This window comes from Mus caroli, unplaced genomic scaffold (genome assembly GCF_978045245.1).
Source record: "Mus caroli unplaced genomic scaffold, Mus_caroli_1 scaffold_10, whole genome shotgun sequence".
Classification (NCBI taxonomy): Eukaryota; Metazoa; Chordata; class Mammalia; order Rodentia; family Muridae; genus Mus; species Mus caroli.
In genome coordinates this window covers 34,805,888-34,833,377 of record NW_028227265.1, presented here as the reverse complement: position 1 = coordinate 34,833,377, position 27,490 = coordinate 34,805,888, and the positions used below count along the sequence as shown (strand labels likewise).

At 46.9% G+C, this 27,490-nt stretch overlaps 1 protein-coding gene across 1 annotated transcript; it reads right to left on the bottom strand.

Moving 5' to 3' along the window:
- Positions 1-134: 134 nt before the first annotated feature.
- Positions 135-27,484, bottom strand: Pllp (plasmolipin). Its single transcript, XM_021169972.3, has 4 exons — positions 27,239-27,484; positions 4,005-4,178; positions 1,916-2,038; positions 135-969 (listed from the first exon to the last, which is right to left on the bottom strand). Exons 1-4 carry the CDS (start codon positions 27,371-27,373, stop codon positions 853-855), a joined length of 549 nt encoding a protein of 182 aa, XP_021025631.1. The 5' UTR covers positions 27,374-27,484; the 3' UTR covers positions 135-852.
- Positions 27,485-27,490: the final 6 nt, after the last annotated feature.

Sequence of the window (27,490 nt, the reverse complement as noted above, 5' to 3'; positions counted from 1 at the left end):
ACTTGATCTTCCTCCCTCTAACAGTATCAAAACCCAAGTATCTGATTCTAATTTCATCTTAATTGTTGCCATCTTCTAAAAGGACCAAAAAGTAAAAACCTTAGCAAACATCTAAGACCACGAATGATAACACCTTTCCAAACAGATGCTTCCATTTTTATTTAAATTGTAAAAAATAATAATTCCAAACAAGAGTCACCATTAACCCCATGACAGCTCACCAGGCGAGGCCCTACTTCCTTCTGTCCCTCCTTGGAAGTCCCCTGTGCCTAATCAGCAGCCTGGGTGGGGGGGACCCTGGGGGGTGGGGAGAACCCTTGCACCCTAGCTCTCCCAAAGGGGAGAGTTCCACATGAGGGAGGGAACCTAGCGAGCTTGCTGCCATCGGAAACTGTTGGAACCAACTGAAATCATCCAGTTCCAGAAATCCCAACTCTTCCTAGAAAAGTCTCTCTACAGGTGACAGGTTGGCATGGGCAGGGGAGGGCACCGTGGGACCAGAAGAGCCCGGGGCTTGCTTGGCCTGGGGACAAAGATAATCTGTCTTTTGTTAGGGTTATACTGAGGCAGGTCAGAGGCTGAGGGTCTGTTAGTGCATTTAGTGCTGGTGAACAGGGTGGCCCAGCCTGGGTTACTGAAGTTCTCTGATGACAAGGCAGAGCTCCCCAAACCCCATCACCTTCTGCTGAATAAGGGAGGGTGGGGAGGGTGTCCCCACCCCTGGCTCTTGGCAGCCCATCTGTACCAGTGTGGGCCAGTTCCTCGGGAGCGCTGGAGAGTTTGAGTCCAGTAAGCTTTGGGGGTGACCCTGTGCTAAGACCCAGCCATGGCTCAGGCCACAGCATAGCTGGCTTAGGAGTAGCCCCCAGCCATCTGACTCGTGGCCGCGTTGCTACCCACTCCTCGCCAGGCCTGGAAGCTGAAGAAAGCGCTCACTCCGTAGGCAATCATCACCAGACAAGCAAAGAACTGGCAGGGGAGAAAAAGAGGCCAAGGGGGTCAGTCAGAGAGAGCCAGGAAACCACATGGGGACAGTGACACCAGACCCAGTGGGTCTCCTCAGAGGGACTTGGGAATGAAAGCTTGAGCAGCAGCCCCTTGGGTTAGTCAGAGCCACTTGTTCTGGCAGCCACACCCCTTATGCCCACCCACCCCTACCACACATCTGGCATTACGTTGTAAGGGTCAGGGGCAAGAATACACAGGCCAGACATGTCAGATGGTGCCAGGCACAGCACTCTGGAGTGACCATGGGGTAACTATATACATAAGGGACCTAGTGTCCACAAGTAACATTCATGGCTAGGGATGTGGCTCAGGTAAAGCTGTTGCCCAGCCTCCCAAGGCCCTGTGGTTCCAGGCCCAGAATTGAAAACAAAAACAACCAGTAATAATACTCCAAGCTCCCAGGAGTTTTCTGAACCCGTTTGTACCCTGTATGTGACGTGTGCTTTCAGAGGCTTGGGTCTTCGTTCCCAAGATGGAGTTCACTAATTTTAAACCACTCTCACCAGGAAGATGGAAGACACCACGCATGGGCTGTCCTGTCCTGGACATGACCACAACTCCAGTTTTCTTCTCTGAAAAAGAACCCATAGTCTCCGCCTTTAGACGTGAACGGGGGATGGAGTGTGAATGGCTGTCTGACACAGCCTAAGTTTGGACTTTTTATAAGAGAATACTAGTAAAAAAAGAAATGTAGATGGAATGTCTGGTGATGACAGCTAGCCTGAGGTGACAATGTGACAGTGTCCACAGTGGATCCCACCCATTCAGGTCCCCTTGAGTTCTGCTGTTCACTAAGGAAGGAGGCCCACTGAGCATCCAGCCAGTGACAACTCAGACAGGAGCCTGTGAGTTCACAAAGACCTGGGCTGGATCCCCTGCAGAAGGCTGGAGCCTGGGACATACTTACAGAGGCAGCTGAGCGCTGGTTATATGGCCGGGAGCCCCTCAGGGATGTCAGATCGACCGCTGCTGCACAGGCGATAAAGGCAGTAATGTAGAGAACCGTGGCAGCGACAAAAAAGATCAGTAACTGTAGGGGGAAGGGCGAGAGGCATAAGCATCCATGAAGAACGTCACCACCCTGAAGCCCTGATGGGAAGGCCTGAAGTGTCGGGGCAGGACGGTGCCACCACAACGAGCCACTTGCCTCTAACCAGCTAAAGAAATGCCATCTCTTGTATAGCACACGCCATGCCCATGTTCTCCCTATGACCACCACATCAGCACTTGGCCTTGTGCCTGGCCCTCACATCCCTCTGCCCACCAGTGGGAGAAATCTATGACTCCCTTATAACTATCCTAAACTCAAGGGCAAATACCGGGGCCAGGGTCCTAGGGAATCTATACAAAGCACCAAGCAGACTGGATGTGAGTCTTCAGCTGGCAGCGGGGCCTGTTCCATACCCCCAGTGGATGTCTCTTGTCCTCAAACCGGTCTCCAGCCATTTATTGTGCTATACATTTAAATTGCCAACATTTAAAATTAGATTTCATGTGAAAACTTGAAAATTTCATATTAAACATGTTCAAGATTTCTGGACATAGTGGTACACACCAGCATCTCAAGAGGCAGAGGTCAACTTTGTGCATATAGTGAGATGTTGTATCAAAACATCAATTAAGTAGTTGTGGCTCACACCTTTGATCGCAGCACACAGGAGGTAGAGGCAGGCCGATCTCTGAGTTTAAGGCCAGCCTAGACTAGTGAGTTCCGGGTCAGCCAGGGTTACTAAGAAAACCTAGCTCAAAACAAAACACCCTCAAAGCTGGGCAAAGTAGCTTACAGGAGCCAGCATGTCAGACACAAAGACAGGAAAACCATGGATTCCAGGTCAGTCTGGCCTACCCATCAAAACTGTATCAAAAAACAAACAAAGCAAACGGCTACCTCAGGGCTGGGCATGTCTCTCAGTGTAAAGCTCTGCGTTCATGAGGTCCTGAATTTGATCCCTAGCGCCATCAGTACAACAAACAAAATACCTCAAGGCTTGGCACCAGTGGGCCACATCCTCTCAAGGTTGAAGCCGGGCAGAGGCAGCTTCTCAGGGCCAGGTACTTGTTAGGTTTCTTCCTGGCCCAGTTCACTAGTCCATCTCACCTGGCCCTTTCAAGGGTTGGCAGTCTCCAACTCAGAGTTGAGAAGGGTCATCACCCAGTTCCTCTCCCAGCTCAGCCCAGCAGCACCAGACACAGCCCCCAGCTGGCCTCCTTCACTGGCACGGTGCTGTGCTGCCAGCCTTGCCTCAGAGACAGAGGTCTCCAGTCTTGTGGAATTTTTTAGGGGCTTGGGATATTCAGAAGGGGGCTAGAACTTTAGCCAGGAGTCCAGCCACCGCCACCTCAATCCCAAATCTTGTCCCCAAGTACAGTGACCACTGCACACCCTGCCCGGCTCTGGCTAGTGAGACCAGGATCTAACAAATCCATTCTGTCTTGGCATGACTCACGTTTCCTCTCACTAAACAGGCATTGAATTGTAAACAATCGCTGCCTAGTTCCAGCCTCGCCTGCCTTACAATCATGCGCCTCTGTGCTCTCAGACCCAGCTGCATGGGTTTTCTGGGTTCCAGAAAAAAAAAAAAAACCCAGCCAGAGGAGCCTGGCCTGAGACAAACCTGGGGCACCCATTCTCTCCAGAGAGCCAGGGCCTGGAGAGAATGGAGGCAGTTTGCACTGACAAACCCAGACCTCTGAGCTCAAAATTCTGATCCCCCTCAAGAAAGAACAACATACCAAGATTCCCAAGGATATCTGCAGAGTCAGTCAATAGCCTCTCAATGCTGGTCTCTTCCCAGGACCAAGTCAAACACTCCACTTCCGTCATTAACATACGTTCCCACCCCAGCTCCTCAGTTAGCTAAGAGGCAGAAGGATGGCATCACACCCACCCGCCCGCCCTCCATTTCACATTTATGGAAGGTCAAGAGGTCCCGTCCTAGCCATTCACAGACAAGAGGACTCAGCCTGGAGCCGCACAGCCCCTGCCCCAAACTCACCACCAACGGCCAGGGCACCATGTACAACTTCATGTGCAGTTGAAACAGGTAGATGATGAAGAAGACAATTGTCACCAGCCAGAGGAAGACAGCGACAAACATGACCCAGCCATAGGCAGGATACAGATGGTATGGGGTGTCAGCAATCAGGGCCCACACCAGCAGCCCCAACACCTGTGGAAAAAATAAGGGGGAGTTTCTCAGAGCTGAACAGCTCCAGCTGGAGGCTCGGGCCTTGGCCCCCTGTAGGATGCCCGACTTGTTAGTAAGTAGACGCCACAACATGATCTTTTTGTAACACGTTTATTGGAAGAGTATGGACTGTGTAGGCGAAAGACCCTGAGCCCAGAAATGGCGCTGTTTATATAGGCCTAGGAGTGACGTGTCCATACCTGATTGGTTATGCTACCAGTACCTCATTAATATGCGTCGGGCCAGGCAGTAACTTGGCAAAAAACTCTTATGTACATGCGAATAATGGTTGTTTACCCACATTTATGGGCGTCGGCTTAAAGAAACCATCTTGTAATGGCGTTTGTGGCTTCCCACATTTCCCCCTTTTTATTTTAATAAAATGATGTTGGACTAGGCCTATGTAATTATGTCCATCTGTTATGGCTCTTGTTTTAGGTTGTTGTTCTGTGTCACAGCCTTACCCATCATAGGGTAACCTTATCGCCACTAGGCCCCGTGTCTTAGGTTGATCTGTGTATGAGGAAAGTTGTCCATCTTTGGATACCGCGATGCTGTGTGACAATAATTGTTAAATGACCTAGGGCGAACTCTACAAAAGAGGCCAGCCAAGTTTTTTAATGAATGAATTAGCAGAGAAATCATGATCACCCTATCGCGTGTAATGAGGAAACCTCAGCGATGTGCAAGGGCTGATCAATGATTGTTGAGTTTCTCTCATCCCAGTGTAATGGATCTGTAAATCTGTGGGGTGCAAGAGTAGAGAACTCAGATGCCGACTAATTCTTGAGCATAGATAACCAAACTTTAGGGGAGGTGCCATTTCAATGGCTAAAAGTGCCTGAGTTATAATCACCTTGTCACGTTTTTGTTGCGTTTTGAATTTGTAAACCAATCAAAGCATGAATACCAATCTACAGCATATGGCAGCACAAAACAAAATCACTTTTACCCATTTCTTAAAGTAAGAAAATGTAGAGGTAAGCCAAGAGGTGAAGTCTCCAAGGGTCACTGGTTTAACTCTGGTTCCATTAAGGTTCAGGATCTGTATCTGCCGCTTCATCTGTAACCTTTCTAGTTCCTGTGACCAGTTCCCCTTTAGATAATTTGATAAATCTGTGCTTTTAATGAAAGAATTGTTAATATACCTAACGGGAGTAATGCACACATGTGGAGTTGATGCCACACAAGTCATTTGTATGACATCCATCATTTGTTCCATGTTATGTTGTAAAATATCTACTCTTTGATTTACTAACATTAATCTTGAGGAGATATGAGAATTTACCCTTTGTAGGGTAAGCAATGTCTTAGATGTTTTTTCTGTTATCTGACTTATGGTGTCAGCAGTATTAACTTGATTGGCCATAGTAATTTCTGTGGTAACCGCTGATGCTGTGGACACTACAATGGCAGTAACAATGGCAGCTGTGATTCTAAAATCTCTCTTTTGCCAAACAAGACTCATGATTGGGAAGTTCTCTAGATCTGTCTCAACAGGCACAGGGACAAAGGTTGGTAAATGTACCACTAAGGCTAAGAAATTAGTTCTATTCTAGCATTGCGTCAAAAAACAAGTGACATTTGTACAATCTAACCATTCTGTATTATTTTGAAATTCAGCCAATATAAAGAAAAATGGAGGATTAACACAAACTTCTACTGGAGAAGTAGTCATATTTCTGATAACTCTATTAGATGTCACATTATCTAAATAAGCAGAGATATTGGAAAGTGTGGCAGAAATATTCAATATCTCATGAAAGGTTCTAGTCAGCAATGTAAAGGCTGACAAACTGGTATTAGCACCTGCCTCATTACTTAAAATCCACTGGTAATATGGCCAAATATTTTTTTCCCTGTAGCATCTCCTTTATCATTCATAACAGTAAAATCTAATGGAGGTGACAATACAAAACCCTTTGTTATTTATTTCTTTCTGAGGAAAAAGTTTTTGATTGACAAGGTGAAAAAACTATAGGAAATGTGAGGTCTGGATGACACCAAGGCATGCTCGTATAGCAGTAGCATTGCCAATAGGCCATCATGATCTTTTGGGAATAGTCACATTTCCCTTTATCATAATAGTGGTGATGTTTATAGGTGAAGTTACATTATTTTTAACATCACCTGAGCCTGGTTGTGCTCCTTGAACAACCTGTGTTAAAGCATTAAACAACACTCTAGAGCTCACTTTATTTTGGCTAATGGGATCTGCCCAATTAGAGATAATCTTTTTCTTTAAAAACATACAGGGTGTAAAAGGTTTATTTACATTATGCACAAAGCATAGTGTATAATTTAAATGAAAACTCGTACTATTATACACCTGTGGCTCTTGAGGAGTTTGTCTTACACAAGGCGCATCTAAAAAACATTGAGTTGTAAAAAACAAAGGCAACGTAGAAGAATTGGAATGTACCGGTAAAGGTACTGGCCATGATCTTACTATGGCCCACAAAGGTATAATAATGTCTTGGCCCTGTGGATTATAGGGCAATCTAGTAATATGTTTTACTTGTATTTGTTTGTAAAATTGACTAAATTTAGAAGTATATGTAGGACTATTATTTGTTTTTAGCATCAGGGGCTTGCCCCATGTAGCCCATGCTTCTAAGCAGTGGGATATGACATGAACTGTCTTTTTTTCCTGTCAAGGGAGAAGCATGTAGGACACCAGAACTGGCATCAATGGACACATGTACATATTGTAATTTACCAAAAGTTGGGAAATGTGTGACGTCTATTTGCCAAACATCTAGGGGTCGTAATCCGCGAGGATTAATGTCCACGGAAGGTGTATTAATAACTTTTACACATTTACCACGCTGTAGGACAATATCTTGAGCTTTTGTTTGTGTGAGCTTAAACTTCTGTCGTAGTGTAGAAGTAGGGACATGATAAAGTTGATGAAAATTCTTAGCACCTTTTATAGAACTTTGTGATAGGAAAACCATAACTTTGGTGGCTGAATCAGCCATTGCATTTTCTTTAATCACAGGTACAGGTAATCAACTCAGAACGAAAAGCCAGTAGCTATCAACAAGGCAGAGGTATCACTGTTAACCCTGTGGCCACAGCACCTTCACTGTAGCTCTCAAGTGAGATTGGACGCCTCATGAGTTAGGGCTATTTTTACTAGGACATTTAGAAAGCTTTGGTCATTGCCCACAACAACATTGAGATGGCTAAAAACATCTTCTAGGAATTTTTTTTTATTTTTTCTCTTGCCTATGTAGCCACCTAGTACATTTCTCTTTGTCATGGCTTTAGAGGACCTATGAGCCAGGCTCTTACTTAAGGACCATCTAGGAAAGCAGTGGCTTCTTTTGGACTGAAACCAAGCAGCTTATAGGATGGTCTTTCTAATGTGTGATGGTGTTGGTTTGTTTGGTAGACTAAGTAGGAAGGAAAGTACTGTTCTGTGGTTAATTGATGCTAGCACCTAACACTGGTCACAAATAAAGTGTTAAATAAACTGTTGTTTTTATAGGAATGTTGAATTTGTTTTTGTTTTTTAAAGAAGTTTTAATTTTCTTAGTTACCTAATGACTGGTTTGAGATAGAGGCCTTTACATACATTTTGTGTCTTCTCCAGGACAGAGCCTGTGGGAGTCGGTTGCCTTGATGTCAGGTGTAGGTCATGAATGTCCAGGGTGGCTTTCTAGCCCAAAACATAGAGCTTTTAGGAAGCGTCAGTCATATATACTATTTAGATTTACAAAACAAGCAGTTAGGACTTATCTGTTTAGTCTTTCTTGCCAGTGGCTAACTTTAGCTTAGGAATTTTTCCCTTGAATAGGAGCCAGGTAATGATGTATGTGCTCTAATATGTTGAATATAAAAGGAGTGTTTATGTAACAAAATATAATCTTGTATTTTCATCAAAATTTTAGATATTGGACTGTTAGTCAGTTTTAATATAACATGAACAATAACTAATTACACTTTTAATTGTTTTTCTTGAAGAGAGATTGTGACTAAAATGTTTGAAAAGTTATTATAGTCACATGTATATAATTTATTTATTTATTAATTAGAAGTAAGAGAAAGTCTTTAAGTTGTCTCTGCAAATAACTATCTTCTATGGAAAAACAGCTTGAGTAGTAAGTCTAAAACCTAAATAAATATAAGGATTTTGAGTCTGTATCCTTTTAGGAGCTATCTGTAATCTTTATCAGTTAAAGCTTTATGTAAACCTCTATAACACAAAAGCAAATCCTAGGGGTCTTTTTTAGGCAACCCAGGACAATTTCTTAACTGTCCAAAACCAATCTTCTTAAAGGAACACTATTGTTTTTTATAAGTTGCATAAGCAATTGTAAGCGCTGAGATATAATATTGACTATTAATATATAACTTAAAGTTTGATTGTTTAACATTTTTAAACACCATCTTTAGTACACAGTTTAATTATCTGTGCTGAAACAGGAGGAAACTCAAAAGAATAAGTATGTGATTCAATTTACATATACTTTTCTCTCATATAAAGGCTATTTTTTAAAAACAGTAAATGGGATGTATGTATGCATGAATTTATAGAAGATATACAAGCATGCATGAAAATAATTTTTTAACTATCTTAGGATAATGATTATCAATTTTACTTAATATAATGGTATGTAATAGATCAAACATCAATATTCTGCAATAACCAAATTAATGGCTGTTTGGAACAAGGAAAAGACACTTATACATGTAAGCAAACTCTGTACACTGTAACTTTATATAGAGTAGGCAAGCCAAATCGTAATGTCTTGATAAATTTTACAGCCTGATTGACCTTTTATAAACTTTGAATTTAAATTTTATTTAGAACAACATCTGGCTAGGTCTGTAACAAGGTTCTTTTAGCGAAAAGAAAGGGAGGGAGAGATGAAGTTTTAGGTTTCCCTAGTCTCAGTTTGTAAAACAAAAGAAGTGCCACACAAGCCATGTTGAGGCTGCTCCCCTTTGAGCTTAGCCTCAACCCAAATGCAAACTTTTCTCAATCTGAGCCCTCTGCCAGAGTCCTGGCCCAAAGATTATTCCTATTTTGAAGTATCTTTAAAGACCTGTTTTCTTGTGTTTGTTCATGTTGTTTAGAATGACTCTAACCCTGAGTTCCCAATTTTAAGCTAACTTTTTGTTACAAGCAAAAGGCTGTCTGCCCCTTTAAGAGTTCCATTTGTAATTAGCCTTTAGTAGGGTTTTTTCTAGCTGTACTTGACTCCTAGTCACAGTGTTTATCACTTTCTGTTGTGTAAATTGAGACTGCTTTTTAAACAAGTTAAAGGATGGACAGCCAGCAGATAAAGTTTTAACCAATTATATTTTTTAACATGAAACACAGAACAACAATCATTCAAACAACAAAACAAAAACAAATATGAATTGACAGACATATGGACAATTTGGTGTACCAAAAACAGATAGTAGACAGATAGGGAATAGAACTTGATGTCTCAAAGCTCTGTCTCTTAGACAGAGCTAAGAATATCTCCATAGGAGCCAGAGAGGAAGCAGGACATATCTCGTTCTCTTTCTGTCCCTAGGAGAGCTCTGAATTAGCTTATATTTTCTCTTTTTATATTTCTTATTTTACTTATTTTTTCTGTGTGTGCCTTCTTTTTTATTTTTTTCTGTTTCTGATATGCTTCCCTGGTGCTTCTGCAAAAGTTGTTGCCCTTCCTTAACAGCTGGCTCACATTTCTTGTCCTGGATAGACTGGCCTTAATAGCTTCTATAACGGCCTTGTCCCTGTTTTCACTTTTCCTTTTGTTTTTTTTCTTCCTATTATTTCTCTCTAACTTTTTTCAACTAGGTAACGTTAGTGACCTAGTGGGGGCAAACCAAGGAGTGAGTCTGTCTATTTCTTTTAAGAACCCTTTCACTGTACTTTCAGAAATCTTTAAACCTCGTTTTTTGAGCAAGGCTTGTACCGGCCCTACTAACGGTGTAGACTGGCCAGTACCCATTCTCGTCTTGGACTAAAGCGTCCTTGAGGTACTCACTTATCTTCGTGAGGTTCTTAGCCCCAAGGTCGATCCACGAGTTTATCTACACTTGCTTTATGATCTTATGTGTCTGTTGAGCTACTCCCAGCAGATACACTCGTGTCTAGGGCGATGAAAATTAAGGCAATAGCATAATATCAAGGCAAGAAAGCAAGCAAGCAACATAACCCCAGCGACAATTACACCTACTGTGTAGGAAAGCATACCTCTTAGAGACTTCTATTAATTTCCTTTTATTTACGGGTACCACTGTTCCCAGCTGAAGAGTTTTGAATCTACGCAGTTGAATCCTTCTTAATAGACTGTTTTACGGGAACACTTTATTAACTGCTCAATCCCCATGATGTAGTTTTGAATCCTCCCTGTAACAGGGGGTCTTCACTCGTGTCTGAAGATGTTACTTCCTGGGTTTCGGCACCATTTGTGGGACACCCGACTTGTTAGTAAGTAGACGCCACAACATGATCCTTTTGCAACACGTTTATTGGGAGAGTATGGACTGTGTAGGTGAAAGACCCTGAGCCCAGAAATGGCGCTGTTTATATAGGCCTAGGAGTGACGTGTCCATACCTGATTGGTTATGCTACCAGTACCTCATTAATATGCGTCGGGCCAGGCAGTGACTCCGCAAAAAACTCTTATGCACATGGCACATTGGTTGTTTACCCACATTTATGGGCATCGGCTTAAAGAAACCATTGCCATCTTGTAATGGCGTTTGTGGCTTCCCACAGCCCCCTTTCTTGTTAACTCAAAAGGTTTAGGCTGGCAAGATGGCTAAGAGGGTAAAATGTTTGTCACAAGCCTGACAACCAGAATTCAATTCTGGAACTCAGGTGTAAGGAGAAAAGTGACTACCAGAGGTTGTCCTCCAGCCTTTCTGTGTTCACTGTGGCATGGAACATGGCCACACGCACGCACAATTAAAAACAGCTTCTTCAAAGAAATCTTGACTTGGCTCCTGTTGTTTACATCTGTGCTGAGGATCTTGTCTGGCCACTCTTCCCCCTTTCAATTCCCATCGTGCTGTGTGACAAAAGGCTCTTCCCCAGTGTGATGGTTTATATATGCTGGGCCCAAGGAGTGACAGGATTAGAAGGTATGGCCCTGCTGGGTAGGGTATCACTTTGGGTGTGAGTTATAAGTCTCACATTCTAGCTACCTTGAGGTCAGTCATCTGCTAGCAGCCTTCAGATGAAGATGAAGAACTCTCCGCTCCTCCTGCACCGTGCCTGCCTGGATTCTGCCTCTGTTCTTGCCTTGATGATTCTGGACTGAACCTTTGAACCTGTATGTCAGCCCCAATTAAATGTTGTCCTTTATAAGACTTGCCTTGGTCATGGTGTCTGTTCACAGCAGTAAAACCCTAACTGAGACACCCAGGTCCCTGGATAGTACCACCCAAGGTAGGAACAGTATCTCTCCCATAGAGTATATGCTCCTTATACCAGGACTGCCCACAGCATTCCAGGGGCTTGACTTTGCCACAGGTGCAGAAAAAAAAAATGCTAGAAGCCAGTCAGGGAGGCTAATACTTGTAATCCCAACACTGGAGGAAAAAAAGAGACTTACGAATGAGTTCAAGGCAAACATGAGTCATAGGCCAGTCTTGCCCACATGAGCCCCTGTCTCAAAACAAAACTCTATCTCAAAAAATAAAGGGGGGGGTGGGGGAAGTAGTGGAGAGATGGCTCAGTGGTTAAGACTGGCTCACTGACTGCTGCTCTTCCAGAGACCCTGAGTTCAATTCCCAGCAACCACATGGTGGCTCACAACCATCTGTAATGGGGATCTAGTGCCCTCTTCTGGTGTGACTGAAGAGAGCAACAGTGTACTCATATATAAAATAAGTAAATCCTTAAAAGATAAATAAATAAATAGATAGACAGAAAGGGGAGCGTTTCAAGATGGCTCAGCAGGTAACAGGACTTATTGCCTAAGCTGGAAAGCCTGACAACTTGAGGTGACCCCTCCCTCCCGAACCCAGAGTGAAAGAGAAGAGCCAGTGGGATGGTAAACCACGCCAGGAAGCTTGGTGGGTAGAGTAGCCAGGTACCCCCAAATCCCTGACTGAGTGTGTAGAACCTAAAAGCATGGGCTTTGTTTAAAACCCGTTCCTCTTCCACCTGCACAACTGCGCAGTGCTTCCTTACCTCATTCGTAACAGTGCAGGGACCACACCCACCTGAGACAGCTACTCAGAGCTCAGTTTTATACTTGAGAGTGACGGTCAGCCTTATGTAAATTTCTCCCCCCTCAAGTCCTGCCACAAAGCACCAAACTCAGATGGTTCTACACATAGACTTCTTGTAGGAGCACAGCCCAAGGACCCTGGGGAAGACCCAAGGATAGTACAACCCCGTGACTGTCCTGGGCCTCCCCAGCCTCTTCTTTGCTGGCCAAGGATCTCTGTCTAGGTTGGGGGATACCCACTCTCCTCTCATCTGGAACTCTACCAGCCACCATGGGTGTAGAAGTCTACTGTGGCTCTGGAGAAAGCCTCCGTTGCTAGAACCAGAAGGACTGTTCCACCCTCTGCCTGCATAGCGTGGAAGCCGGTAGCCCCAGTCCAAGGGTGAGACCACTTTCAGTCAGATCTTAGGATCTGAGCTGGCCTCAAGATACTGATCTTTGAAAACAAGTCCCCATCTCCTGGCCTACCCACTCTGCTCACAGGCCACTGGCAAGTTCCCTGGGATCTAAAGAGAAATCCCCACCAGAGGGCTCATGACCCAGAGCTGGGGCTCCTCCAGCCCCCTTCTCTCAAACCACCCCACTACAAGGAGGTTTCTTTGGTTTGGAATACACACTTGCAGTGTAAGGACAGGGACCCTGTAGCTGAGCAGGCCTAAGAGCCCAGCAATGCCCCGGCCAAAGCAGGATCTCTCTGTATCTGCACTCCCCAGCTAAGGTGAGCCCCAGACACCCCATGTCACATAGCACCCCTCCATCTGCTCTTGCCTCTGACCCTCACAAGCATGCCCAGGGTTTGTCCCCCATGCCCACTTTACAGTGACAAAGATGGGGCAGTGTAGCAGGGCCTTCCTAGACTGTGGTCATGTGCCAAACTGGGAGCAAACCCTCATTTCATTACAACTCAGTGGCCCGGGAGAGGTGGCTCAGCAGGTGAAGACCTTGCCACAAAGTCTGATGATCCGAGTTAGATCTCTAGAACCTACGTGGCAGGACGGGACTCCTGAAACTTGTCCTCCAACCTCCATATGAGCACTCTGGCATGCCCATGCCTACACATACACAACACAACACACACACACACTTTCCCCTACCCTCCCTCTCTCCTTCCCTCCTCACTCCTCTCCCTCTTTCTTGGCATGGTCTCATCAGTCCAGCCTGACCTTGAACTCACACTTCTGCTCCTCAAGTACTACACCACAGGCATGTGGCACCACACATGGTCCTGACACACCCTTTACTCCCCACCCCAAATCACCTTGCCAAAAGAGACATACTAGAAAGACCACGAAACCCCAGAGCTCCGTGAGGTCATTTCTGTCAGAGGAATGAAGACACTCTAGAATAACATCTCCAGCAATTTCTCAGGTGAGACATGGGAAGGATGTGGGGGGTGGGGGACACACCTAGGGTCTGTCAGCTCTTATGTGAAGTTCTTTTCAGGTCCCCAACCCCGCCACTGGGTTGGCTGTTTCCTACTATCTGAAAGGAAGTTAGAAAGGGCATCCAAATGACAATCCAGAAAAGGCTGGTACATGTTCACATCCATGCCCACCTGCAATGCTGTCACTCACAGGCTTCAGCAGAGGGGTCACCCGGTAGGTGCCCAGCAGAGGGTCCCTGGCCTAGATCTCCCAATTACCCTTTCTCCAGGCTGTCTTGCCAAGTGTCCACAAACGCTCAGCAGCCATACAGTACACTGGAGATAAAAGGGGGATTAATTAGCCCGCTCTGCCTGAGCTGTAGGAAAGGAGCTACTGAGGGCAGGGCTGTAGGAATACACGTCCCCACCCTGTCCCACTCCACCCCTGATTTCCAGATCAGCAAACACCGAGATAAAGCACGAGATAGGTGGGGGTAGATTTGTGTTCCTTTGGGCTGCAGAGCTTGGCCCCACGCCTAGGAAGCTGACTTGGTTTCTGTCCTAGAACAAGGAAGGTCCGGTCCTTTATTAGAACCCAACAAACAGGTTTCTCCGGGTTCCTAAGCCATCAGTCTGGGTATTTTGCTGACCCCTTGACTGACCTGTGTGGTCCTGGGAGGGAGGTTCCAGAAGGTTCAAGACCTCCTGAGACTCACTGAAATGCACCTGTCGCAGATTGCCATCTATCTGAAGTGCCAGAAGCCTTCACTTAGTCGGGGAGCACCACTCTTCAGGGGTAGCAAAAGGCAGCAGGTAGAGGGGAGCAGAGAATGAGGCCAAAGTCCTTAATTCTACTCCCTGATCCCGTGACCAGAACTCCGCGTCCTGAACATGTCTCACGTAGCTCACACATCCCTCCAGCGTGACCTGTCCCTGAGTGCCTCTCTTCACAACCATCTACTGTAGCACTTCTGGGTCAGGGCTCTGCACCTTCAAGGTGCTCCCACATCAGCAAGTTGGGCCAGATCAGAAGCATAAACTGGCTGAATACGCATGCGCACGGGGGTGGGGTGTGTGCTCTGGGGATAAATTCCGGTGGGGAGAGTGTCCAAGAGGAGGAAAGATTTGGGATATAGAGCAGAGAAAGATCTCACTGGTAAAGTCACATGTTATAAGGATTAGGGAACTGAAGGTGGGGACAGAGAGTCACGAGTCACGAGTCACTTGGAACTCTAGGGACAGATGAAACTCTACCTCTGGCATTCTGGGTACCCTTAACCTCCCGAGTCCACCTACTTTCTAGATATTGTCAGACCAAAGTCTACTCACTGTAGAGTCTTGGGTGTCTTGTAGACTCACCTAACCTTTCTGGTCTATGTCCTCATCTGCGGCACAAGAACGGGTTTTAATGCTTAGCCTGGTTACCCTACAGGTGTGCCCGGGGCCGTAACAAGGAGGGTATGGTTATGTGGTGTAGTTAAACCGCAGGAAAGCAAGGAGGGAGCGAGGGAGCTTCCAGGAAGGGGAAGCAACTCCTCCTAGAAGTTGACACTAAGGTTCCTAGACGGGCTTTACAGGTTGCAGAAGGGGCTAAGCCAGGCCTCAGGAATAGCACGTGTTACTGGTGAAAACCCAGTCCTAGGGCGATAAGGGCTGTGGGTAGAACTGTGTACGTCTGGCAAGTGCTGTGAAGTCCTGAAGGGATGTCACAAACTGTTTATTCTTTGTGTGATATCTTCAGTGTTTGAATGTTAGCAATTAAGCTAAATGTTTTAGAAAGAATGAAGGTGGGCACAGACCATGGAGAGAAAGAACGGGGACAAACCCTCTGACATGGGGCAGTGATGCCAAGTCTTTCACAGCCCTCAGTGACTGCTCCTCCACTACACTAGCAGAAAACTGAGGCCCAGGGTGGCCACATGACCCTTCCTGGGGTCTTCCCTCACTCGGGGCACAGCTAAGCTGATGAGGGCATGCAGAACTTGGCCTAGCATAGCCTGGCCTAGCTCAACCTCCACCCCCATCCTGGCCCTTCTCCCTACACTGAAAGAGACTTTATAGGGATAAGAAGTCACCCATTGTGTCACAGGAGACAAAGGGGCAAGAGACACAGGCTCCAGGCGTCTGGGCTGGCCATACCACCACCACACACCACCCCTCTCTGTGCCAAAGGAGGGCTGGGGAGGCACCTTGGAATTCCTGCACTGGATATTTTAGAACATGGGGGGTGGGGGGAGGTACAACATGTCTAGATCTCCAGGAAACCCAAAGCCACAAAGCTGTCCCTTTCTCTATCTGAAACAGACACACACGAGAAACCAGAGTCACTCAAGCCAGCACACTCTCTCCCAGGACCGGTTCTGTGCCAAGCTGTTTCAAGTCTGAGGAAGAGAGCAAGCAGGGTGATGGGCAGCTGGGCCTGGTCTGCCTAGACCTTGGCCAGCATCACAGTATTCCAAATGCAGTTTTCCCATGCACCCTGCTAGGTGTAAGTCCTAGGTCTCAGAAGAGAGCATTTAAATCCCACAAGTACAAGAGTGTGTACACACACACACACACACATACACTAATGGCTGAGCCAATACAGACCTGAAATCTCTTCAACCGCATGGTCCTGGGTGTCCCCAGTATTTTAGAAAAAACTTCCCAGCCGTGCTAGTGGTCCAGATCTGTAATCCCAGCACTTGGGAGGCAAAAACCTAAGGGTTGCCACAAGTCTGAAGCCAGACTGTACTACACAAGACCTTGTCCTTGTTCAGTAATAACATCAATAATAAATAATTAAATGTGTTATTGTTATTATTGTTATTTAGTAGGAAAATCTACCCAGAATGAGCTCATACTACTACCTACATAACTCCATGCTGCCCATAGAATAGATAATGCAGGTCTCCTTTTGGTCATCACCTCCTCGTGTGTGAGACGTGGGGTCTGTGACTCCTACCCCTCCCTCCATTTTTTCTGGCACCCCAACAAGTGGCAAAGTGCCTGAAAGGGTTCCAGCAACATACAGCACCCATCTGTGCCCCACTCCTTGCTCTCCCCCAGGGGTCTCCATATTGTCTGCTTGGGTCTCCCCAATATTAGGATGGCCTCCAGCTTTGAAGAAGAACATCTCAGGAAGTTTTTATTCTGCTTGAGAAGGCCGGGGTAGAGCTCTTGAACGTACAGCTTCAGTCATAGCCTGGCATCCAGCAGGCCAAGCCCCCTTACTTCCTGGGCCTTCCTCTCTTGGGGCCGACTTTCTCCCAAGAGAAGCACTCAGCACAATTCACAGAAGGAAAACGGAAGCTCTTTGTAGAAGATGAGGATCTGACCTAAGGGCATTCATATGAGGGATGCTAGACAGCCCAGGGGTAGTCTTCCTTTCTCTTAGCACTGACTCCTGCGAGGTGGGGGCACCTGGACATTAGCACTTCGAAGAAATATTACTGTCTGGGATGCCAGAACTATGGAGCAACCACAGCCTGTGAATCTCTTAGCCCTGGAAAACCTACAGGTCTAGCTGCAGACCCAAGGACAAGGCCTTCCTCATTCCCAGAGTGTGGCCTGAGCATATCTCTCCCATCTCCACTCTCAGGAGGGATGGTGTCACCCCCCCACCCCCCACCCCCAAGGACCAGGCTGGCAGAAGAGTTCAGCCGGCGTCAGAGATCATCCAGCCCACAGTACAGGCTGAGCTGCAGAACTGGCCCAAGCCTGGGGACTTGGTAGCCTACTTGGCAGGTCCCTCCTGACCTTTGGTCTTGTCCTCACTTGGAGACTGTGGTGTGTCGCCCTGCCTTCCCTCCCTGAGCAAACAGGAGAATCTCACCCTGCCCAGCAGCAAAAAGCCCGAGCCCTGTTCTGTCAGTGTAAGGGCTGGTTCACGCTGCCAAGGAAAACAGCCTCCGCCTGTTTTCCACGGCAGCCCCGAAGAGAATGGTGGGCATAGTCATCAAGCCACCACTGCAGGAGAGAGAGCAACTCTCTGATAAGCAGGAAGACTTTGTAAATGTGAACTGCCCCTTCCTGAAGCAGAGGCCACCTTCTGCTGACAGATGATGAGGACAAACTCCCAGGGTACCCAGCCAGTAATCCCAAACTCACAGCTATCCCTCACTGCTGTGTGACCCAAGGGAAGTATCTTCCCTCTCTGGGCCTGATAGACATCCCGATCCCTCGCTCACAGCTTTGGACATAGGCACAAACTCTGTGTAATTCCCCACCGCCCAACATTTTTATTCATTTGAAAAGAATTCTTTTTGTTTGTTTGTTTGCCTTTTTGAGGTAAGGTTTCTCTGTGTAGCCTTGGCAGTCCTGGAATGCATTCTGTAGACCAGGATGGCCTCAGACTTTAACAGAGATCTACCTGCCTCTGCCTCCTGAGTGCTGGGATTAAAGGTGAGTGTCACAGCTGCCCGGCTGGAAAGAATTCGTAATGGCTGTCCACTTGTTAATTTTGGTTTTTAGACCCAGGGTCCCATTACTTACTCAAGACGGCTGGTATGCTTTAAGTAGCCCAGGCTGACCTTGAACTCACAAGTCTCCAGTCCTAGCCTCCAACAAGCTCCACTTGCTATATACTTCTGAAATAAGTACTGCCGGCCTGGCGTGATGGCTCTGAATAAAGATGCTACATCAACCCCAATGACATGAGCTCCGTACCCCAGAGCCATGTGGTGAAAAGAGAACCACCTCCCACAAGTTGACCTCCACAAGTGCTGTGGTGTGTGCATACACATGCACACATACGAGTGAAAAAAAACTCAACTAATAAAAGGTAAGTAAATACAATGTAATGATAAAATGAAAAAAGTGCTATACACGGCCAAGTTTTCAAGTGTGGCCCTCTGGGTAGCTATCAGACACTGTCTATACACATACAATCCCAGCCTCAGACAGGTATATCTTGTGCCTGGAGATGAATGACCACAGGCTACACATTAGCAGTTCTCACTTTGTGGGTTGTGATCCCTTTGAGAGTCACAAAGCAGATATCCTGCATATCAGATGTTTATGTCACGGTTCATAGCAGAAGCAGAATGACAGTTGTAATGCAGCAGTGACATAATTTTGTGGTTGGGGGTCACCACAGCATAAAGAACTGTATTAAAGGGTTGCAGCATTAGGACGGTTGAGACCCACTGCTACCCTTGGTTCTGCACCAGGCTTTCTCATTGACCACACAGCCTGGAGCCTGGCCCTCAGCACACAGAGAGCTGCTACTTGGTCCCTTGTGAGCAGGAAGGCACGCTCACTCGCCATGACATATTTCCCAACATCAATGCACACAGACTTCTTTCTATAGGGCCCCACAATGAATCTGTATACTCAGCCCAACTAAGCTAACAATAAAGGAGACTTTTAAATCACTGATCAGTGTGAGGACACGGGCTGTCTACTGCAATAGAAGCCATAAAATGAACTGCAACTAGTGTGTAGCAATGTTAAAATTCCACAGGTAGAGAGAAGAGATTATGGGTCCCCTCCCACAGCAGTCCCTCCTTAAGTAAGCATAGTTTTGTGTGGCTTCAGTTATTTGTAGTCAGAACATATTACATCAAAAAAAAAAAATCATGTTTGTTTGTTTGAAAACAGGAACTCAGGCAGAGGCAGGCAGATTTCTGAGTTCGAGGCTAGCCTGGTCTACAAAGTGAGTTCCAGGACAGCCAGGGCTACACAGAGAAACCCTGTGTCTTGAAAAACCAAAAAAAAAAAAAAGAAAGAAAGAAAGAAAGAGAAAGAAAGAAAGAAAGAAAGAAAGAAAGAAAGAAAGAAAGAAAGAAAGAAAGAAAGAAAGAAAGGAAGGAAGGAAGGAAGGAAGGAAGGAAGAAAGAAAAGAAAAGAAAAGAAAAGAAAAGAAAAGAAAAGAAAAGAAAAGAAAAGAAAAGAAAAGAAAAGAAAAGAAAAGAAAAGAAAAGAAAAGAAAAGAAAAGAAAAGAAAAGAAAAGAAAAGAAAAGAAGCAAAGGGTAGCCTCAAACTCAGCTATAGAAAGGAGGATAGCCTTAAACGTCTGATCTTCCTTCCTCCACCTCCCAAGGGCTGGAACTAGAAATACGTGACACAGTGCATCTGGTTTTGAATTCACAGGTCCAGTGAGACGGCTAAGCAATCAAAGCGACAACACTGGGCCCAACAAAGGGAGTCTGAGCTCTGGGAGCCACGTGGTGGAAGGTGGGAGCCAACTCCCAGAAGTTGGCCTCTGGCCTCTTCACTCATGCAGTGGTCTACCTGTGCACGCGCGAGCGCGCGCGCACACACACACACACACAATTAATATTTAATCTAAATAATAATTCATATTATTTAGATATTGTTTTTGATTTTTGAGACAGGGTCTCACTATGCAGTCTCTCCTATGGCCTGGAGTTCACTGTGTAGATCAATCTGGCTTCAAACTCACAAAACTGCCTGCCTCTCCCTCCTGAGTGCTGGGATTAAAGTAGTGTGCCCCTACACCGGGCACTGTTCATAAGTTTCAAAAATCTTTCATAAAAGTGCACCGCTACAGTTGTTACTGTTAATCTCTTGCTGCGATCAATTATTGATTAGATTTACCACAGCTACATATGTTCAGAAGAACTCTATCTAAGGCTCAGCCCAGGTGAGGAATTTGTCCTTATGGAGAAAAGGTGATTGCTGTAGGTTAATCCACTGGCAAAGCCACTGAGGCTGTCTCCTTGGCATGTCCTTTCTAGATGTGATTAATGTAGATGGCCAACACAGACCTTAGTGACATTGAATTACACAAAGGTCTCACCTTTACTCGATTTCCAGAAGTCAGGAAAAAAAAAAAGCAGTGGGGACCCTCAGTAACAACAAAATTCACACTTGGAAACATCAGGAGAGGGCCAGGTGTGGTGGGCTACCTGGAAGCTGTTTGGGAGATGAAAGCAAGAGGATCAGGGTTCAAGGCCAAACTCGGCTATATGGCCACACATCAAAAACTAAGATAGATAGATAGATAGATAGATAGATAGATAGATAGATAGATAGATAGATAGATCTAAACCAAAAAAAAGTAGAAAGCGCCATCTGAAAATCCCCTGGTGCTTCTGCAGCAGGCTGGAGTCAAAGCCCAACAGTTTCATAGACAGAAGACACACAAAGGACTTTGAAGTTCGTGCTTGCTCCTAGGAGGACAGGGACAGACCACACACCGACCCACCATCTGTGCCTATCAGATTGGGGTACATCCAAAAGTGTGTCATATTGCCAGCCAGGGTGGCTGGGGGAGGCATCTGTGGGGAATAGAGCACAGGGGTGACCTCCATGGAGGTTGCTTGGCAATCTCCATCCCTATCCCAAGTGCGGCAAGGTGTGGCAGCACAAGCCTGTCTCCTCTGAGAGGCACAGGCCTGTCTTCTCAGCTACTTGAGGCAAGAGGAATTTAAGTTCAGGTCCAACCTAAGCTACAAAGTGAGTTCAAGGCTAACCTGGGCAACTTAAGGACACACTGTCTCAAATTCAAAAACATCAGAAAGAAGGCGGAAGTAAATGTGTTAAAATTAAACACAATAAATACATAACCGTGTGAAACCTGCAGGTGAACAGCCTAGTCTCTGTCTACAGCAGCCTATAGCCTAAAGCCTGGGTGGGTTGCGGGGTAGGGTGGGATAGTGTGCAAACATACACAGCACATGCCCTCTGACCCTGGGAACCCACTTTCAGAAATGTGTTACACAGACAGTTCACTGGCATATGCAGAATCACTCCTGGCAGATGGGTGTAAAATAGCAAAGGAATGGACATTCAAGTGTGTCAACCAAGGGACTGGTCGCCCAGCTCAGGGCCCAGCTGCACCTTGAATTGCTATAGAATCAAGGAGGATAATATATTCATTCCCTGTGCTAAGTTGAAGAATCTAGACTGGAAAGTTGACTCTGTGGTTAAGAGCACTGGCTGCACTTCCAGAGGACCGAGACTTGAATCCCAGCATCCATGGCTGTTCATCATTCTAACTCCAGTTCCAAAGGATCTGAAGATTTTCTTCTGGGCTTTCTGGGCACACAGGCACTCATGCAGGCAAAACATCCACATACATTAAACAAACAAACAAATAAACAAACAAATAAAATGTCAGATTGAAAACTGAAGAATCTGTGACCTGGAGCTCAGGGGTAGAACAGTCAATGCCCAGGCATCTTTAGCTTCCAACACCATTAAAAATAATAATAATTATATTATTCCATATAAATATATATGTGGAAATGAGGATGAGGGTTTAGAAAAACAGAAAATACATACTTTGCTGGGACCTGATGTAGGACGAATCTTTGTGGTTTCTCTGTGTACCCCTGGCTGTCCCGGAACTCACTCTGTAGACCAGGCTGACCTCCAACTCACAGAGACCCACCTGCCTCTGCCTCCTGAAGGCTGGGATTAAAGGTGTGTGCCACCACTGCCCATTCTCACGGGGCTTTCAAATGAGGCTGGAGTTCTGTGCAATCTCTCTCTCTCTCTCTCTCTCTCTCTCTCTCTCTCTCTCTCTCTCTCTCACACACACACACACACACACACACACACCCCAGCCCCACTATACATACACTGGTAAGGGCAGATGGGGTTGGCTAGAAATGAAAAAAAAATCACATTTTGCCAATTTTTCTTTGTACCACCGAGATAGTTGGCTGTTAAGATTTTTTCATTGTTGTTGTTGTTTCTTCATTTGCTTGCTTGCTTGCTTTCTTGCTTGCTTGTTTGTTTCCAAAGAACAAAATGTTATAAAAATGCAATGGTTGGTCTGTCGAAAACCTGAGCCGTAGCCAAGTGAACAGAGGCTGCACAGACCCAGCAGCCACTCCATGGCAGGGCGCACGAGTCACCCACTCACCGCAGACATACCATAAAACCGTTGTGGGCTTTCCAAAATTACACTTCTATTCATTCTATTGTGGGTGGGCTTGTACATATGCATGGGCATCCACGTGTCACGGTACCGCCCATATGGAGGTCAGAGGGCAAGTTGCCAGAGGCAGCTCTGGTCTCCTACCATGCATGGTAGCAGAGGTTTTTGCCTGCTGAGCCATCTCACTCACCCACCCATCCACCCATCCACCGCCCCCTGCTCCCGATCCACACCCCCTGCAGACCACTAATGCTTTTTTTAAAGGCATAGAAAAGGGACTGCAGATGCCTAAAATAGCTGCCCTCGTAAGGAGAGGAGCTGGCTCCAAGGGCGATTTTAGCACTGTCTGCACATTTATGTATTTACTTGGCTTTTGTGAGATAGGGTCTATATAGCTCAGACTGGCCTTGAGCTTGCCTTGGGTTTCCTTAGTCTTCTGAATGCCGGGTCTCACACACACACACACACACACACACACACACACACACACACACACACACCTGGCTAGGATTTTGATTTGATTGGTTTTGGTTTTTCTATGTTGATTAGGCCAGCCTCAAACTCGGAGCTCCATCTGCTTGCTTTTGTTTTTTAAAGGAGAATCAACCCATTCACTCATTACGTGATTACAAGTGAATTCCCAAAGCTTTCACACTCTTGCCCACCAGAGGTGGGAATTAACCATGCAGGGCACTTGTGGCTCTGGCACAGGAACCTGCAGGCTTGACTGAGGCTACCAAAGAACCACAGATCAGGGCTTAAGGAAACCCCCCAACACTGTCCTCGCAATTCCACCCGCCCCACTGCTCACATCTGCTCAGCAACACAGCAGGCCCTTCTTGGAAGCCAGAGCTCTTTTGGGCCTCGTCCTGTCCCTCCATGGAGAGAAGCCAGCCTGCCTGCTGGGTCTGACATAGAGCCAGAATCATTCCGATGAGCTTCCTCGGGTCCCCCCAAAGAGAAGGATGACGAAGCTTTAAGAGATGAGCTTTGTCCCTAGAATCACTCAAGCTTGCCTAAGAGCTCCAGGATCTTAGGGCTGAATGAATCCTGCCTTCATGCCAGCATGTGCCAGGCTAAGCACATGGCAGGTGCCACTTCTCTACCATCACTGTTTTACAGACAAGGGTATAAGGCTGAAGTATGGGGCTGGGGGTGGGGGGCAGAGTCAAGACTGTCCTTAGGATCCCAAGTTGAAAAAAACAGAGTCTGGATTTGAACCCAAGCCTCTGCTTCCAGACCTACAATCAGCCAGTGTTCTCAAAGATACACTGGAACACTACAGTGGCAGAGGAGGCCTCTGATCTGTTTACCTAAAACCAGAACTGTGTGGCTGCCCCCAATCCTAAGAGGAAGGTTAGGAAGGGCACAATGAGAACACCCCCATTCCCTCAAAGCATCCGTAATATATAGATAGCCCCCATGTCCTGGGCACCAGGGCTTAATCCGTGGTCCCTCCTAAACAAGCTGGTCTCAAATTCGCAATCTTCCTGTTTTAGCCTCCCACTCACAGGAACACTGGGGTTACAGGCCTTTGTGCCACTGCGCCCTGCTAAAACCTTCTTCTAAAACCCCATCCATCTAGACAGACTCTTAAGAGCTCACCTCTTCCAAGAAGCCCTCCTCTAAAGTCTCGGCTGAGTCTCCCTTCCTGAAGAGGTCATCCTTCTCTTGTAAGGCCATCTAGGAACCCCAGAATCCCATATAAAGGCAGCAGGAAACATGGATGGAGCTAGGCTTTAAACAGTCAGGTTTGAGTGCAAATCCTACCTATGGGGAGTAGCTTTGCTTGTCTCCCCACACCCCCACCATGTGACGTTGCTCAAGTGTCTCTGTGCTTCTCAGTAAGTCCCACATAAGATCATCCTTTGTCCCAAAGCTAGGGAGAGGATTGTGTTAAAAAGTAGCCAAAAATACGGGCACTTCAGCCGGGCAGTGCTGGTGAACACCTTCAACCCCAGCACTTGGACCACAGAGACAGGAGTATTTCTGGAGGCCAGCCTGGTCTGCAGAGCAAGTTTCAGGACAGCTAGGGCTACACAGAGAAATCCTATCTCAAAAACAAAAACAAAAAGAAAGGAAAGGAAAAGGTGGGTACTTCATCCCCCACGTTCTTCAAAGTTTTTCTAAACTCGTTAGGATGTACGACGGGTACCTGTCAGCCACAGCGGCAGCACCTTCCATTCCCTTGCTTCACAAAGAACTGTAACATGGAGCAAAGAATTGTCTCTAGGTCAAACTTGCCTGCCCGTTTAGACGACGGCTATAAAGATTCATGTTTCTCTTTTTGCTTATGTTACCGGGAAGCTCAGCCTTGAGCCAACATTTTAAACTTGCAGGTTTCCTGCTAGGCGATGTCTCTTTAAAAGTTCTCTCAAGTCAGGCTTTAGAAATACACTAACTCTTCTGTATTAACAATTAACAGCACCACCCGGTATCCTTTCTGGAGCTAGAAGGGTATGGGCAGTTATGGAGTAGTAAAAGCCATCAGATGTCTGTAGATGTCAGGTTCTGTAGATGAACTACCACGCTAGATGAAGAGCAGTGCTTTGCTCCAGAAGCTTGGCCTTGCTTCTCATCCATCTTTCCATCACTGCAGGGCCCTCTATACCCTAGCAGACAGAGCAACCTGGTCAGCAAAGACCTCCATCTCCTCAGCTACTGCCTCCTCCAAGCAGCCTTCCCTGATCCCCAGGGGCAGGCACTAGGCACAGAGCCTCTTCCACTTGCTCTGATGTGCCACACCCCACAATGTAAGAGCAAACCAACATAAAGAGTAGAGGCTGAGGAGTCAGAAAACAGCTCCCCAGGAAGTCAAAGCTATATTGAGAGACCCTGCCTTTCAAACAAACAAAAAACCAAAAAACAAAACAAAACAAAACAAAACAAAAAAACCCCCAACAAAAACAAAAAACAAAAAAACAAAAACCCCACAAAACAAACAAACAAACAACAACTAAAACAAACAAACAAAACCCACCTAGTCAAAAGTCCAGTGTGCTGTTGTGGCTTTCCAGCAAGTATGGTACCTGTCTGCCCCCCCCCCCCCTCGGCCCCAGTGGAGTAGTAGGTTGCCACAGAAACATCTTAGGAAGCAGCGGCTGGCATAGTCTCCAAGTGAGTTAGTTCCTTGGAAGGAGTCTAGGGAAGGAGGTAGAGAGTAAAAGGGACCTATCATTTCACACCCTGATGTCTTCATGCTCCAGAACCTACCACAGCCACCAACACAACCAGGACCCCAGTTCTGGCCCTAGATGAGTAAGATGCTGGACTCCTAGCCAGACCAGAAACGATGCTACAACTCCCACTCAGCCTGTGCACTACAGTGTCTGCTGTCCCCACACCATTCCCTGCAAAGGCCCAGCTCAAAAACTACCCTTCTAGCCTCCCCGTGACTCCTTCCTAGACCTCTCTCCTCTGTCCCTTTCACAAACCGTTTAACTCCTCCCCCAGCCCAAAGCTGACTCTCAGGTGTGAGGTTCAAAGAGACCAGATAAACCCCTGGAGTGGTGGTGACGGAAAGTAATTACAACACTTGGGGAAGGTCTAGTCCAAGGCTAGCCTCCGCTACACAAGGAATTGGAAGCCAGCTGTGGCTAAGAGGGAATTCAAGACCAATCTGGGCTATATGCGACTCTGTCTCAAAAAAACAGAAACAAATTGAATCAAACAAAATAAATAAAACAAACAAGGCAATCACCAAGAGCCCAACACTCCAGGGTCGGCAGTGTCTGCGCGGCAGAATTAAATTGGTCCCAGAAGAGCGCCTCATGCTACCCTCCCTGATCTCATCAAAACCAAACAGTACCCAAAACCACTCCAGGAGAAGACATTAAAATGCAAATTTCTTGCTGCGCTTTTGGAGATTCAAAGAGCAGTTTCACTATTTTTCCGGGGGTGGGGCCCAAGAATCTGAATTTTAAACAAACCCAGGGAGGAGACGGAGGGGGAAGGGGGAAGGGGGGAAGGGGGAAGGCTCACCAAGGAAGATCAGAAATCTCGAAACCAAGATAGTATGTATGCCCTAGGTGGAGATGGCCCAGGAAAGCCTCCCGACTCCCCAGCCCGGCCTGGCAGCCTGGCTCGAGGTGCCCACTGGAGGGATGATGACAGAGACAGATGCATGCCCACCTGCGGTGCTACCCTATTCCTCTACCAGCGGACCTATCAGTTAATGGAGACCGCTCCCTAGGGGCAGCCACAGGCCGCAGACCCTCGCAGGAGGGAACTATGAAAAGACAGCTGACATCTCAGGATGCACCCAATGGGAAGGGGCAACTCTAGGATCTTCAGCTGGGACCTGCACAGGGTACGGGGGATGGCAGACACGTGGTTTCTTGCCTCTGCGAGAATCTCCACAGCCCGAGGAGATTCGACCAGCAGACCCTGGGTAGGTGCTCTGGTGGGAGCGCGCGTGTCAGAGCCACTGATGTGGTGTCCTGCCCTGTCCAGGAGGGCTGCAGAGCGGTCGCATTTAGTGGTTAAAGCCGGGTGAAGAGGAGGGCAGTGGACTTTGCCCGGCGGAGAAAGCCAGGGCACGGTCCCAGAGGGAAGGGGGCAGGGTAGAAGAAAAGGGACGGACTGGCGGACAGTTGTGCGCAGCTATCTCAGCTACCCCCCGGAGAGTCCCCCATCCAGTCCCCGAGCTACCCGGCTCACCAGCTGCAGAAGCGCGAGCACCCCAAGAGCGGAGCGCACGAAGCCCAGATCCGGTCGCAGCGCAGACACAGAGGCTCCCACGCCCTGCGCGGGGCTGCTGGTCCTCGTGCTCACTTTCGACGGGAACTCCGCCATAGCGATCGCGAGCCTACGACGCTCTGGCCGCGCTCCGGGCGCTGCTCCGGGGCTGCGACTGCGGCTCCGGCTGCTGGCGCTGCGTGGGTACCCTGGACAGAACTCACAGGTGCGCGA

What these genes read in the sequence shown, in the direction of transcription:
- Pllp (XM_021169972.3), bottom strand. Translation starts at nt 27,373, where the DNA reads ATGGCGGAGTTCCCGTCGAAAGTGAGCACGAGGACCAGCAGCCCCGCG. An exon ending in TGCTCGCGCTTCTGCAGCTG is followed by an intron (nt 4,179 to 27,238) that starts GTGAGCCGGGTA and finishes TTTTTTCCACAG; the next exon opens with GTGTTGGGGCTGCTGGTGTG. An exon ending in TGGTGCCCTGGCCGTTGGTG is followed by an intron (nt 2,039 to 4,004) that starts GTGAGTTTGGGG and finishes TTCCCCCTACAG; the next exon opens with TTACTGATCTTTTTTGTCGC.